At 41.5% G+C, this 14,629-nt stretch overlaps 1 protein-coding gene across 1 annotated transcript in view; it reads left to right on the forward strand.

Annotated features, from left to right (window-relative positions):
- The first annotated feature begins 293 nt into the window (after nt 1-293).
- Nucleotides 294-14,629, forward strand: part of LOC115105407 (teneurin-2) — a 74,834-nt gene continuing 60,498 nt past the window's right edge. The window contains exons 1-2 of the mRNA XM_029627416.2: nt 294-563; nt 11,066-11,290. Coding sequence (XP_029483276.1) covers nt 548-563; nt 11,066-11,290 — 241 coding nt within the window. The 5' untranslated portion in view covers nt 294-547. The remainder of the gene's footprint in view (nt 564-11,065; nt 11,291-14,629) is intronic.

The following is a 14,629-nucleotide window of genomic DNA, read 5'->3' on the forward strand; positions in this document are numbered from 1 at the left end:
CTGTAGTTGTGGAGAGCTGGAGACGGATCCGTAAAAGCCCTATGGTGCATCTAAACACAATTTGACTGACCCCATAGCGAGAGCATAATGGCACAAAATGTATACCTGAGACGCTTGCTGCAAAGGCAGCATAACAAAGAGAGAGATAGGAGTTGCCTAGTTGACCATACAGGAGGTACAGACAAATCCACACCCTATAATGACACCATGAGCTCACCTTTACGCACCAGCCCGCCCCTCTGCAACATTTGTACTGGACACTAACTGCATGGCTCTTTGTCAGTTTGCCTGCGCGTAATTCATGGTAACGTTAGTGCACTGTAGCGCTGAAGATTTAAGTTGGATGTCTGTCTGTTCGTTTCGATGCAAACACATCAGCAACCAGACAAAGCTACTGCCGCGGATGCTAACAACCTCAGTTTCGCGCCTTTCACTGTCTTCTCTTGGTGCACGTCTGTGTAGCCGACACGGAACACGGCGCTCTTTGCTGATGCTGGAAAAATGTATACCTCCCTTGCATGAGTAGAGAAGAAACCGAGTTCGCAGCATGGTGAAAAGCAAAGGTAAGCCGAATAAATCGACCTATCTTTCTTGCTGTGAATGGCTCATTCAACTATGCCTGGATGCTGTTAAATAATATTAGGCGGTTTGTGTGTTCCCTCTGAATGTGGTTTTAAAGTTGGTTGACATATGGGGGTGCATCTGTCGTGAGATCTCCTATTTCAGCCCGTTGAGTCTTTTGGAACGGAATTTTGGTTCTGAATTCTGACTCCCATCCCATGATAATGTCAGCGTCTTTTGGAATAAATCATTCCAACATCTGCTTTTTAGGATGTCGTGTAGGATTCGAGCTGTAGGCAATCTATTCTGTATTAGGGCTTCATCAAGCAACACCTGGTTGCATTTCCTATACTTGTTTTATTTTACATCTCATAAACAATGTATCATAATTTAAGCGTCTTATGTAATCTATATACAATTAATGAACTTCATTTTGATATGTGTTCGAAATTGTGCATCATCTACACTCTTAAGGGCATTTTAAATGTGTGTGTGTGTGCATTTTAATTAGGTTGATGAACGTTGTTTGATTTTGTTGTTAGAATAATCGTGACGTTTTAATGGAGTCTAGGGACACTCCCAGAACAACTGATTGCAATCAAAGTAAGGGGGAGTGGTTGGCAGCTTAAAATGCTAAGTTATTCTACATTCTTCCTCAAATAATCAGCATTTTTCCGATATAGTCCACCTGTTATTAAATATTTGTGTTTTAGCATTCTTCGGGTAATTGTCAGTCTCAGGAAAATGTACATGTAACCATATATTCATCTCCCACTGAGAATCTGATTTACTAATCATCAACATGTATTGCACCATCTTCTATATCTATTTTAGGACATGCCCTGTGATGGGTTTTGAATTTGAAGACATATACTTTTTATATGTTCTGGATTTTGGCTGCTAATGTTTGTTTTTTACAGTGGATTTCCACAGCTCTTGTTTGGCCTACATAAAGTGTTTACATAAATGCTTTCAGGGAGCTTGATAAATATGAAAATAATACTTTAGATACATACTCATTAGCGTATTCCATCTTTACAGGGCTGCAACAGGCGTGCCTCTTTTTCTCATAACTACTATCTACGTAGTAGTGTATTCATCACTGTCTGTGTTTTGTGTCACTAGGCAATATTCTTATTTAGCAGAGCTGCTTTTTTCCTTCTCTGCCTCTTTTCAGGTCAACTCAGTGCCCATGTCTCAAAGGCTGATAATGCTATTACTAATCGACATGTTGGACGGTCCAATTCATAGTGCATTACTCTAATATATTTTAGTTATTGGGGGGGGGATTGATAGAGTTATATATCACAATATTTGTTTTGGATGATATTATATCAATATTTGACTCCCAAGTATCAATTTGTACAAATTGATACTCCAAAAAAACTTGATTTGTCATCATATAGCTTGTTCTCCGTCTTCTTTTTAAATAGTGAACCAACATGTTTTCATCACTTTTATTTTCATGGCCGATCAAAATAAACATCTCAATATCGAATCGCGATACATATATATAGAATTGTGAGAATTGCAATACATATTGTATTGGCACCCAAAGTATCATGATAATATCATATCGTGAGGTCCCTGGCAATTCCCAGCCCTGATGTATTCTGATATGTGCCCTCACCACACGGAGGCATCCCTTCTCAAAGCATCTGCCACGTTCTAGCTGGAGAGAGAGGTAGTGAGAGAGAGAGCTGCTTGGAGAGTTAAGGTTATACATAAGGCTAGCTTATTGTTGGAAATGCAGGGTACTATGTGGGCGCCAAACTATAAATCTCTCAGAGGTGTAAATATGGTTAACTTGGTGATTATAATACTCTAAAGCTATATTCTTAGACAGCCTATATGTGGGGCGTAGGCGTTTGAACCATTTCTCACTTAATAAGTCAAAATGAGCAATGCCCTACCAAGACATTCACTGTTATCAGTGTATGGATTAGCCGAAAGGGGAATAGTTAGTGCTGGGTTGATGACACTTGTAATACATGTATTATCAATGTAGGAAACACACTAATGATTTAAACACTAAGGATCTCATTTACAACTAGAAAAGAAAACGTAGTTCATAAGTGAAGAAAAATGAATGACTTCCTTTGGTTGGAGAGGCTCGATTATACCTGCTCTTCGTGAATACTGGAGTGTGTGTATCACTGACTATCCTTCAACTGTCCAAGGAAGGAGCACACTTCGGTTTTTCAAGGCAGTGGTTTTTTTTCTGTGTTAAGTGAAGTGAGTACATGCTCATGTCTGATTTGGGCATTACGTACAGTACAGCCAAGTAAATGTGTATCATACGTATGTGCGTGGGGGGTGTATGAGAGGGAAAGACCGACAATGCCTAGCACATGTATGTTTATTTGTGGTGTGCGTCAGTGCTGCAGGGTATTGCCGCATCCACTGTGGGGCTCTGTAGGGGGAGCTGTGCAGAACAACATCAGCCAACCTGCTCCTCGGGGTCAGATGATGCAAAGAGGAGCAGCGTTTGCCTCAGTGTGCTGTGTGTGCTGATCCCAGAGCCTGGAGTAGTGGGGCTGGTCCTACTACTGGCTGGCCTAGTGCTGCATGTCACAGCGATGGCCCTGTCACCTTGCAGCCTGGTGCAGTCACAGTGCCCAGTGGGCTGCTGGTCACTAATGACCTGTGTCCTGCTGCTGTCCCCAGGACCAGACTTCGGGTCCCCTGGACACTTATGTTACCAGTTGTCAGATGGCTAATATGTGACTGGCATTTGCCTCTGGGATTCAGCTAAAACATTCTGACATATATTTTATAAGGCACTATAAAGGTTTAGGAGTGGGTGTGTGTGTGTGTGTGTGTGTGTGTGTGTGTGTGTGTGTGTGTGTGTGTGTGTGTGTGTGCATGCGCGTGTGAGTAATTTGTGCGAGCTCTAGGCTTGGGCGATATACTGTTTTATACCGAATACTGGGGTATTCTGAAATACCTACAGTATGATTTTCAATACTGACCACTGTTTATAAATATATGTATAACTATAAGAAATCTAAGATGTGTCAAATAAATGATGTTGTTTGCTGTCTTGCTAGCTAGCTAAGAGGCTAGATGTCAAGACTAAACTTCTTGGTTACAGCAGAGACATTCCAGCCTGAGTACCAGTCTGCTTTAGCTAACAACTCCTTGCCACTCCTTGTCATTGCCAAAGAGCCTGACCTTTCTGCCATATTCAAACATGAACATTCTATCATTAATGAACTCAAGGAGAACAGAGGAGTTGATCCTGATTCGATAACCCTCACAGCAATCATCCAATAACAACAATTACCAAAATATTGGCATTCAATCACTTTTTTCTCTCCACAGAACATGTTGGTATCCATTGTTTTGTTTATCCAGACTAAACCAGTCTGTCAAAAGATTCTAGCTCTAAATTCTCTAAATACATACTGCAAACCACATAACCTATTTGCTTTGATTTTAAGCCTCAAAATACAACAACTTGTCTAGCTAACAGCTGCTTGTTTTTGACATTATAATTATATTTTCGAGGCTCAACATGTTGTCATGGAAAATATTAATGTTATTTTCAACAACCAACTCTGCCTTAAATCCAACTGCATATAGAATGTTGAGATTGCCGAAAGGCCAGTCTCTTGCAATGACATGGTGTGGCAAGGAGTGGAATGTTAGCTAAAAGACTGGTACCCAAACTAGAGACATTCAGTTTCCTCCTGGATGAAGATCCCCGTTGCCTAAATATTTTTGTGCGTAAAAACAATACATTGAAATTTTCCCCCTTGTGTGCATTTCCGATAATACCGTATACCCTGGGATGGAACAGAAACTTTGATGGTAGGAACATTTGGATACCGCCCAACCCAAGCATGCATGCCTACATACCTGGCCTCAGAGCATTTTGTATTATTCTATACGTAAATCCATGACACTCAATTTAGTATGATATGTTATGTTTGGTATAGTTACATAAGACGGATAGTCACTTAAGGAAAAAACGAAATGAGGGTGGTTGGATCGGGGTGGTTTGTCACGGCTGTTGGAAGGAGCGGACCAAGGTGCAGCGTGGTGAGCGTACATTTCCTTTATTAATCCAAATGACGCCAAACAAAACAATAAGCACTGCAAAAACAAACCGTGACGCTCACCATCAAAGTGCTCTAAACAAAGCCAGTCTCCCACAAACACAGGTGGGAAAAAGGGTACCTAAGTATGGTTCCCAATCAGAGACAACGATAGACAGCTGTCCCTGATTGAGAACCATACCCGGCCAACCACAAAGAAATAGAAAACATAGAAACCAAAATAGAGACAGAAAAAGGATCTCTAAGGTCAGGGCGTGACATGGTTGCCAAAGATTGCGAGTTTGAATCATTACGCACAATTTTAGCATTTTAGCTAATTAGCAACTTTTGAACTACTTGCTACTTAGCAAGTTAGCTAACCCGTCCCCTAACCTTAACCCTTTAACCTAACTCTGAAACTTAACCATAACCCCGAAACCCTAGCCTAGCTAACGTTAGCGAGGTAGCTAACGTTAGCCACCTAGCTAGAATTTTTAACATATCATATGCTTTGTATATTGGTAACATATTGTACGTTTTGCTATTTTGTAAATTTAAATTGAATTGAAATTCGTAACGTATACAAAATGGGTGAATGACATCCACAAATGAATACATACCATAAGAAATGTAACATCATACTAAATGGAGTGTCTAGGATTTCCGTTCAGAATAATACGAAATGCTCTGAGACCAGGTTGGTCTGTTAACAAGCCTTTTAGTTGTCTTTCATTTGGTTCAAATTACATGTTTACAGTGCAATATGTTGATTTGAGTAAATTAATGAAGATGGTGGTGTCTTTGTGATAAAAGTGCATCCTCTGAGGCCAGTGACTCAAACTCATTACCATTGAGACCTACTTCAAATAAAACTCAAAGCAATATGGTGTGTCTTTGACAAAATCTCTCTCCCCACTTCAAAGGCATCAGTTCATTTGAGTAATTACCTTATTTTGGGATTATGAGTGCTTTCGGGTTGGTGGCATAGGAAAAATACTCTCTCCAAGTGAACGATCACAAGACACCTAAAATCAGAGAGTGAGAAAGTGGCAGAGAGAGAGAGAGAGAAGAATTGAGGCTTGCAGGTTCTAAGAAAACAAACAAACAAAAAAAGCTGTGATTTTATGCGGAACGTGTTGTTAGGGGGAGAGAGGCTGCTCTCATTGGTTTGGAATGGAATCTAATTTCTCACTGCTTTGATCCTGTGTGAGGGCAAAGAGTTCTTAGGACTACAGATTGGGGGGGGGGAACAGTATGGGGAGGCTCGAGGATGAGTCGGCGTTATAGAAAAGTAAGTCCTTTTTTTTGTGTTACTTTTGCGACACCGGATAAAAATAGTGCCAGAATGGAAGCATCCTACTTCAAAGGCAGCGATGTAATAAGTAATTTATACCGTACATATATTAAAAGGCTACAGCTGATGGCAGAAGTGGATCTTTAAGTGGAGCTTTGTTCTGTGTGATGGAGAGCCGAGTCAGCACATCTTAACCGGTTTCCCAGCTGTCTTTGTAATGAAACATACAAGGATAGAAAGGGAGATGATAGTGATATTATTGCTCAAGTCTGGTTTTTCCGATGTGCTTTGCAGCTGAGCCTAAGTCTTGGTTCTTGCCTCCCTCCTGCTGTTCCACATTGCCATGTTCTGGGCTAATCTGTACATCAGCAGCGAAACACACACAGGACAGTAGGAGGGATGTGGGTTTGCTGCTGAGGTGGCTGCTGTGTTGTTTGTGCTGCAGGATTTAGCAAACACTCCAAAACCATCTGTGTTTCTGTTGGGTTGAGGAGGGGTAGCTAGGTTAATGAGGGAGGGAGGAGGTTGACGGGTGAGGTTAACTTGTTGTGACGCCGGTGTCATGTCATCTCGTATATCGTAGCACACATATATCACCATATCACATTGTGGTGGATCATTTCACCCATTTGCTCGAATGAAATTGAACAACTGAGCCGACATTGAAATCACACAATAGAGTTGTCTCCATGGCTGATGAGAACAAAGTTGGATTTCCATTTCAATTTGGACATGGAGATGCCACTACTGCCTGTTGTTAAGGGATCACATGGTCCTGAGTGTTTGTGAAACTGTTTGTGGTTGTGAGATCACAGGGACAGGCAGTCTGAAGGGACTGGCCGGTGCTGGGACTGGCCGGTGCAGTGTGTATAATAGTGGCCTGTTGGTGCCTGTGGTGATGACTGGCCGGTGCAGTGTGTATAATAGTGGCCTGGTGGTGCCTGTGGTGATGACTGGCCGGTGCAGTGTGTATAATAGTGGCCTGTTGGTGCCTGTGGTGATGACTGGCCGGTGCAGTGTGTATAATAGTGGCCTGGTGGTGCCTGTGGTGATGACTGGCCGGTGCAGTGTGTATAATAGTGGCCTGTTGGTGCCTGTGGTGATGACTGGCCGGTGCAGTGTGTATAATAGTGGCCTGTTGGTGCCTGTGGTGATGACTGGCCGGTGCAGTGTGTATAATAGTGGCCTGGTGGTGCCTGTGGTGATGACTGGCCGGTGCAGTGTGTATAATAGTGGCCTGGTGGTGCCTGTGGTGATGACTGGCCGGTGCAGTGTGTATAATAGTGGCCTGGTGGTGCCTGTGGTGATGACTGGCCGGTGCAGTGTGTATAATAGTGGCCTGGTGGTGCCTGTGGTGATGACTGGCCGGTGCAGTGTGTATAATAGTGGCCTGGTGGTGCCTGTGGTGATGACTGGCCGGTGCAGTGTGTATAATAGTGGCCTGGTGGTGCCTGTGGTGATGACTGGCCGGTGCAGTGTGTATAATAGTGGCCTGTTAGTGCCTGTGGTGATGACTGGCCGGTGCAGTGTGTATAATAGTGGCCTGGTGGTGCCTGTGGTGATGACTGGCCGGTGCAGTGTGTATAATAGTGGCCTGGTGGTGCCTGTGGTGATGACTGGCCGGTGCAGTGTGTATAATAGTGGCCTGTTGGTGCCTGTGGTGATGACTGGCCGGTGCAGTGTGTATAATAGTGGCCTGTTGGTGCCTGTGGTGATGACTGGCCGGTGCAGTGTGTATAATAGTGGCCTGGTGGTGCCTGTGGAGGAAACAATAGGATCAAATCAACAGCAATCCGAGGCCATGTTGGTTTAGACAGTTCTAGAGAAGAGCCACACAGAGATTAATAAGTGCATGAGATGGAGGCAATGGGAAGTTGTGGGACAAAAATAATTTGGTGGTTGGGGGCCATTTATCTTCCAACATTTTACCTTGTAAATGGTGCAGAATCCCACCTTGAGTGTGTTGAAAATAATTTGAGAAATAAAGTGTGGTTTCATGTGAACAATGGTGCCTGGGCATGGGGCTACTGGGGCCGTGAATGTGCTGAGGATGCAGCACGGAGCCATCCCAGTCACGGGGAGTGATGACACAAAGAGGACCGTGACAAAATGGAGTCAAGTCGATTGGAGACAGTTATTTTCAGACCACGCTGAATGTTGTTGCTTGAAAAGGCCTTGGCCCAGGAGAGGGGGGGCAGTGAGGGATAGAAAGGAGCTTTTATGGAGCCCCCATATCTGGATGCTATACCTAACAGGGGCTTCGAGTGGCACATAGGTCTAAGGTACTGCATGTCAGTGCAAGAGGCATCACTGCAGTCCCTGGTTCGATTCCAGGCTGTATCACATCCAGCCATGATTGGAGTCCCATAGTGCGGCATACATTTGGCCCAGCGTCGTCCGAGTTTGGCCGGGGTAAGCTGTCATTGTAAATAAGAATTTGTTCTTAACTGACTTGCCTAGTTAAATAAAGGTTAAATAAAAAAATGTAAACATATCAGGTAATAGAAAGAAAAAGTACTGTACTACTTGGTACAAAAATACTTAGCATTAATTTACATTTGAGGTGCATATTAAACTATTTATGGTGCACATCAAAGCCCTCAGCAATCAAAATAGCAACATAATCAGATGCTCATAATGTAATGCCAGGCGCGTTAGATAGTGTGATGTCTCTTCAAGTGACATTTTGTGAAGTAATCTTTGTCGACTTGTCACATTAGAGCTGGCTTGTGCTCACTTTCTCTCTCTCTCTCTCTCTCTCTTTCTTGCCCCTTGATGTCAGCGTTTGGAGCCGTGTTAAACCTGACAAAGAGGACAGAGGCGAGGAGCTCTGGTTTCTTTTGGTCCTCTAGTTTTGTTTTGCTGTGTGATGTAGGAGGACACTGATATGATACATCTCTGCAAATGTCACAGCTAGACCTGCTGTGTGTAGACAGCCTCAGCAGGAGTCAGCGAGGGGGGGCCCTGTGTGTTTGCTTCCCAACACATTATGTGACTCAGAGGACAGGGACGCTAACAGCAGAGGATAAGGCTTGAAACAGCGATAACGGCTCCAAATGAGCCACAATGAAGGCCTGTGCCAAACATCCACACTGGAATAGGAAATGAGGGCTGTTCTGATACTCTGTGGCAGGAACCGATGTCATCCTCCAATCTTCCATTCAGAAAACCTTTCTATTTTATGTTGATGTTCTGAATGCCTGTTGTCGACAGGAGAGGAGGATGAATCCTCATCATTAGAGAGAGATTTGCCCTCTATCGCCGTCCAGCCACTCTACTCTCTGGCTTCTCAGTACTGTACTATATGTTCTTGTCCCCTCCACTGCCCATTCCAATGTTCTGCTAGCCTATTTGCTTTGAGGAGTGCTGTGTGGCAGCAAGCTAGTGATGCAATGGTTATCTTCCACTCCGGGACTTTGAAGCAGGCATATATTATTCAGCAAAAGCAGGCCACTTTTTTTAAATATATTTTTTATTTTTTAACTACGCATGACAAGAACTGACATGAAGTCAAAATCACCCGGCCTCTATACAAGGACACGTTTGCCAAAGCAGCCGTGGATGTTGGATCTGCCGACTTGCTCAGAGGCAAAGTGGGTGGTGGTGCTCGTGTTATTAGTGAGAGTATTCACACGAGCTGGGAGTGCTTTGCCTTGTACTGACAGTTGCAGGGCCTTGGTGACACCATTCCATCACACCACAACAAGGTGTAGGGTTGATATATGTGTCTGTGATCTTGATGAGCTGCATCAAAACATGCTAATCTAAAAGGACACCATGGATGTGTGGGAGGGAATCAGCCTTCATTTCTCCATTGCTGTGTTGGACATAAGTAGGAAAACAGAATATATTAAATATGTTAAATAAAATGCTGTAATTGAGTGAAATCAGAAAATGGAGCAATAATTATTTTGAGAAATGATAGCCTTGAATAAATGTACTTTGCTGACAAATTGTCTTTATTGAAGAATGAGTATTTTCTGGAATTTCTAGGCCACAATTGATAATATATTTTTGATCATTCTCAAAACACATTTATTAATATAATCTCCTTTGTTATCTCCTTGAAATGTCCTAATAAGCACGCTTATGTCCCATTTCACAAGTTAAATACTTGTGGTTCGTGGACATAGTTCCTTTTACAAACCAAATATTTGATGGCCTAAAATAGGATGTGAGAAAAGGGTTTAGGATGAAAAAATAAATAAACATAAGGCTACCCCTTGGATTTTCTGTTGGGGTCAACCATTCTGCTTTAACCAAATGTTGAACTCTAGTGTTACTGCAGGCTTAATCATGCAAATCAATGTTATTTTCTCAGTGCCATCTGGTTTGGTTGCAAAATAGATAAAAAGGAGGTAGATGCCCCATGACTATGGCAAAATAAAGACAATTCTGCACAATCGATGGCACAAATAATCCTATTGAAAACTCATAGGCTTTCACTATTTATTTCTCAAGGTCAAAGTCAAACGCAGGAGTTCTTATTTCAAGGCAAATAAAATACCGTACATGATGGTTCATTTAAAAGCCTGTATAGGACATCAAAGTTGACCTCCTTTCAGTGTGCTGCTATTAAAGAGCAAGGTTATCAGAGCGATTGAAGGAATTGAAAGCCCTGCAATACTTCTCCATTTTCTATATCTCTTTCTTTCTCAATTGTTTCTCTCGTCTTTCATTATCGTTATTTTATCGCTCAGCTGTCAATGGAATTGACAGTCTCCACTTGAACATATGAATACGGGTAGCGATTGACAATACTGGTAGAGATTGACAATACTGGTAGAGATTGACAGTACTGGTAGAGATTGACAGTACTGGTAGAGATTGACAGTACTGGTAGAGATTGACAGTACTGGTAGAGATTGACAGTACTGGTAGAGATTGACAGTACTGGTAGAGATTGACAGTACTGGTAGAGATTGACAGTACTGGTAGAGATTGACAGTACTGGTAGAGATTGACAATACTGGTAGAGATTGACAATACTGGTAGAGATTGACAGTGTGTCTAAAAGAGCATTGTATTGACATGGAGACGAGGTTGTGTAATTTCTAGCACTTCTTCATGTTCAAAGAGGACGCCACCTATTGTCCTCCTGTAATTTACAATACCAGTGTGCATAGTAACACGTGCCCTCCATCTCTGTGTGTGTGTGTGTGCTCCCCAGGTCGTCCCCTACCTCCCACACCTTCGTCCAGCCTGCTACCCCCTGCCCCACCTCCACCCACTGGCCCTCCCCATCCTGCCCCCCCAGCCATCAGGGAGTGCCAAGTGCCCCTGCTGGACAGCGGCTCCCCCCACGTCATGCTGGACCCCCCTCCTGACGATGAATTCTCCCCCAATTCTTACCTACTCCGGGCCTGCGCACCTCCACCCCAGCCCCCCTCTGCGGGTAAGACCATCCCCAGCCAATGTAAAGTATCATTTAATACGCCATCTACCATATCTCTCTGTCTTTATTCACTGTGGTTCAAGGATAGATACAGATCTCTGAATAGTTTAGATTTAGTTTTAAAACCCAAAGGTAAGCGCATAGTAAACGATTCTGCCATATCGTTGAAGGTGAAGGACATTCTACAACGATCATTTGTAATGTTAAAATCATAATGAACCTCAGTCCTTTTTTAAGAAATGACTCACTCGCTTCAGGTAGAAAATCAAATGTATATGCTAAGATTGAATTCATTGATATACTGCAATTCCAAATATTTTTCACACAGCAAAGAAAGTAGTCATTATGAATTTACAATTATTTGCTCTTATGCCACCCAAAGTCATAAAAATAGGAAAGAGTTTTGAAAGCAGCTCCTTTGAATCAGAGCATATTATTTCCATATTAATAACTACCATTCCATAGTAAATTATGAATCCCTTATCATTCACTCAGTTTCTACCTGTGCTTGTGAGACTGGTTGCATATGCAATTAGGAACACACTTAGGGTTTATATTTCCACTCTTCTCTGTGGTTTATTGGATAAAATGAGGAAAGTTTGTTGGTGTACATTAGTATTTAAAGAAAATACATACATTTTAATTGGCTAAGAATATATTTTTTTTATAAAAATGGAAGTTATGTGTTAATTTTCAGTTCAAAAAAAGCAAACTGGTGAATTTATCAATGCTTTGGAAATGGATAAATATCACAATGGATAAATTGTGGTTTAATAAAGTATTATTAAATTGAAGTAGTATTACATAGAATTATTGAATTGAGTCTGAAATGCAAAAATATGCTTGAAAGATGTTGAATTGAGGGAATTTGTGGAGTTTAAATTCATTTCAATGAGTTCAATCTGTGAAACTGCCCCCCCCCCCTGTGAATGTCTATTCAAAAAACAATATTAAAAAGCATTAGTCATTAGGAATGGTGTAGAAATAGGCCCACTTAATTCATTTTGGTATTTTCTGCCCGTAACTGCTTTGCCTTTTTCTGCGCTAGCATGAACAAGCAAGAAAATTGTGCGTCTTTGAGTGTGCTTTTGTTCCAAACACCGTGAATGCAGCTGTTACTTTCTAATCACGTCAGTATTCAGAATGAGAGTTCCTAGGTGACTGAATTCTTCTCAGTGGGTGAGAATGGTGGAAGGAAAGGATTTGAGACGATTACTGCGATGTCAAACAGAGACTCTGCTTGTAGCCGGAGATACAGAGGGGGCTTTGTCTGGGTTTCCGATGGTTTCTCTCATTCTTTTATGTTTTCTTGACTGTATGTTCGACACTAAAGATATAATACGTGTATATTTAATGTCTTCTAAAATGTGGCTAGGAAGCACAGCTTTTGGCTTTTGTGGTTTCATGTTGAATAGTTCTGTATTACTTTTTCCCTTGATGAAATTGTGTACTGTAGGCTATGTATTTTTCTTGCCAGTGCACTTGTTTGTAGTTAATGAATGGTCCAAAAATAGCACATTTTTACATGGTATTGTTTATATTTTTAGGGTTGTAAAACTGCTCGGCCTACACGGAAATATGACATTTTTGAAATGCACTCAGTGTGACGTTGTAGCCTACGTTTGAATTTCAGCACAGATCCTAAAACGAATACGCATATATATTTCAAACCCACTGCGTCTGTGTACCACAAAGTAATAGTACATTATGGTTTAATACACGTAAGAATATTACATTAACCAAATGATCCTGTTTATGGTGCCGATTAGTAGGTAACAGATCACTTTTGTGTCCAAAGTTCATAGTCACTATAGCGACAGGCTATATATAGACTTTCTCCTTGAAATGGGTCTGTCCTTTTCCTAAGTTGTCTTCTGATCCACATCATCCCATTGCCTTTGAGTTGAAAGGCCACTGACTCCCATTGTTGGGGTCATGTGTTTTCTGCTGTGAATAGACTGAGGTGACACCTCACTAACACAGAGAGAAAAAATATATATTCTCTGTGCTTGGTCATTCTGGCTCTTTCTGAACCCCCAATGCTCCATGTGATGTCCATTCCCTCTGAGGAGGCAATCAGGAAAGCTACTCTGAGCAATACCTGCCAATAACCCAAATAATCATAGAATCAAGTCAACATACTGACGCATGATGGGAAATAGGGGAATAAATCTGTAAAAGAGACCTCCTTCCTCTTCTATGGATCTAAATCAGTAAGTGTTATATCAATATCATAAACGAAAATCGGATTTTGCCAAATCAGCTGGAACCATTTTTTTGCTGGAACAAGGTCTAGTCTTAATTCGATTAGTCTGTCCTTTAATCAGCCATAAATCTTTATTAAAACCATGGGGGGGGGGGGGGGTTCAGAATTTGAGAGTAACGTGATTATAGCCAATTTCAATCAACTTTGCATCAGGGCTGAAATTGGTTTACTTTTCAAAGGAGCCACATCAATCATGGCGAAGCACCCATATCAAATAGGTTTTAGTGAAAAGTTTAGTCCTCTTAAGACAGATATGGTTCTTATTGATTGGGGAATCCACAATTGGATTTTCATTATGGTAGCTTATAGGTCTTGTTTTCAACAGATACTACTATGATATTCCTATGAATGATTGTGTTCGATAATGTATTGCTGCATGGCCTTCTGCTCTTCCAGAGGCTGTGTTTCTGGAGATTTGAGTCTTAGTGTAACATTTCTCCATGCTGCGTTTGCGTTAGGCCTAAATGTGGAAAATAATCAGCACAGAAAGACAGAGTAGTTTAGTAAACAGTCAAATGCAGCAGCTAGAGGTTGCTAGCAATTTGGTGAAAATACTCTATGTGCCATTTTTCAGTGCTCATGCTGCTGAAGTGCCGACATGTTGCTCTGGCAGTATTCTAGTGCAACATGTGTGCGTTACTCTTAAAATGTGCCGTACTGCATATTACCGAGTATTGCATCTCTCACTGTTCACCTATCATGTACCACATCAACAGGGAGTAACTAAGAATAGTTTGAAAAAGAAAACAGTCACCCTATGGACTAGGACTATGGACTAAAACCTTTTGTTTTTACACAGTACTTGTTATGATGAATTTTTCAATTTGATTTTCACCGATTTTAATTCATTTAGAAAAGTGCATCATTACTGTATTTGGTGTACATACCGTAATTAATATTGTTTGCATTATAGAAACAATGAATACAAAACTAGACCTAGTTAAGGAAGGACACGTTATTTCATAGAAGTATGTTATGTATTATGTTTTAAAGTTCAAATATGTGTTTAGAGATAAAATAATGCAAATGTTTCTGTATTTTATTGATTTGACCATGGCACTTTAAAGGGGCAG

The sequence above is a fragment of the Oncorhynchus nerka genome, linkage group LG22 (genome assembly GCF_034236695.1).
Source record: "Oncorhynchus nerka isolate Pitt River linkage group LG22, Oner_Uvic_2.0, whole genome shotgun sequence".
Classification (NCBI taxonomy): Eukaryota; Metazoa; Chordata; class Actinopteri; order Salmoniformes; family Salmonidae; genus Oncorhynchus; species Oncorhynchus nerka.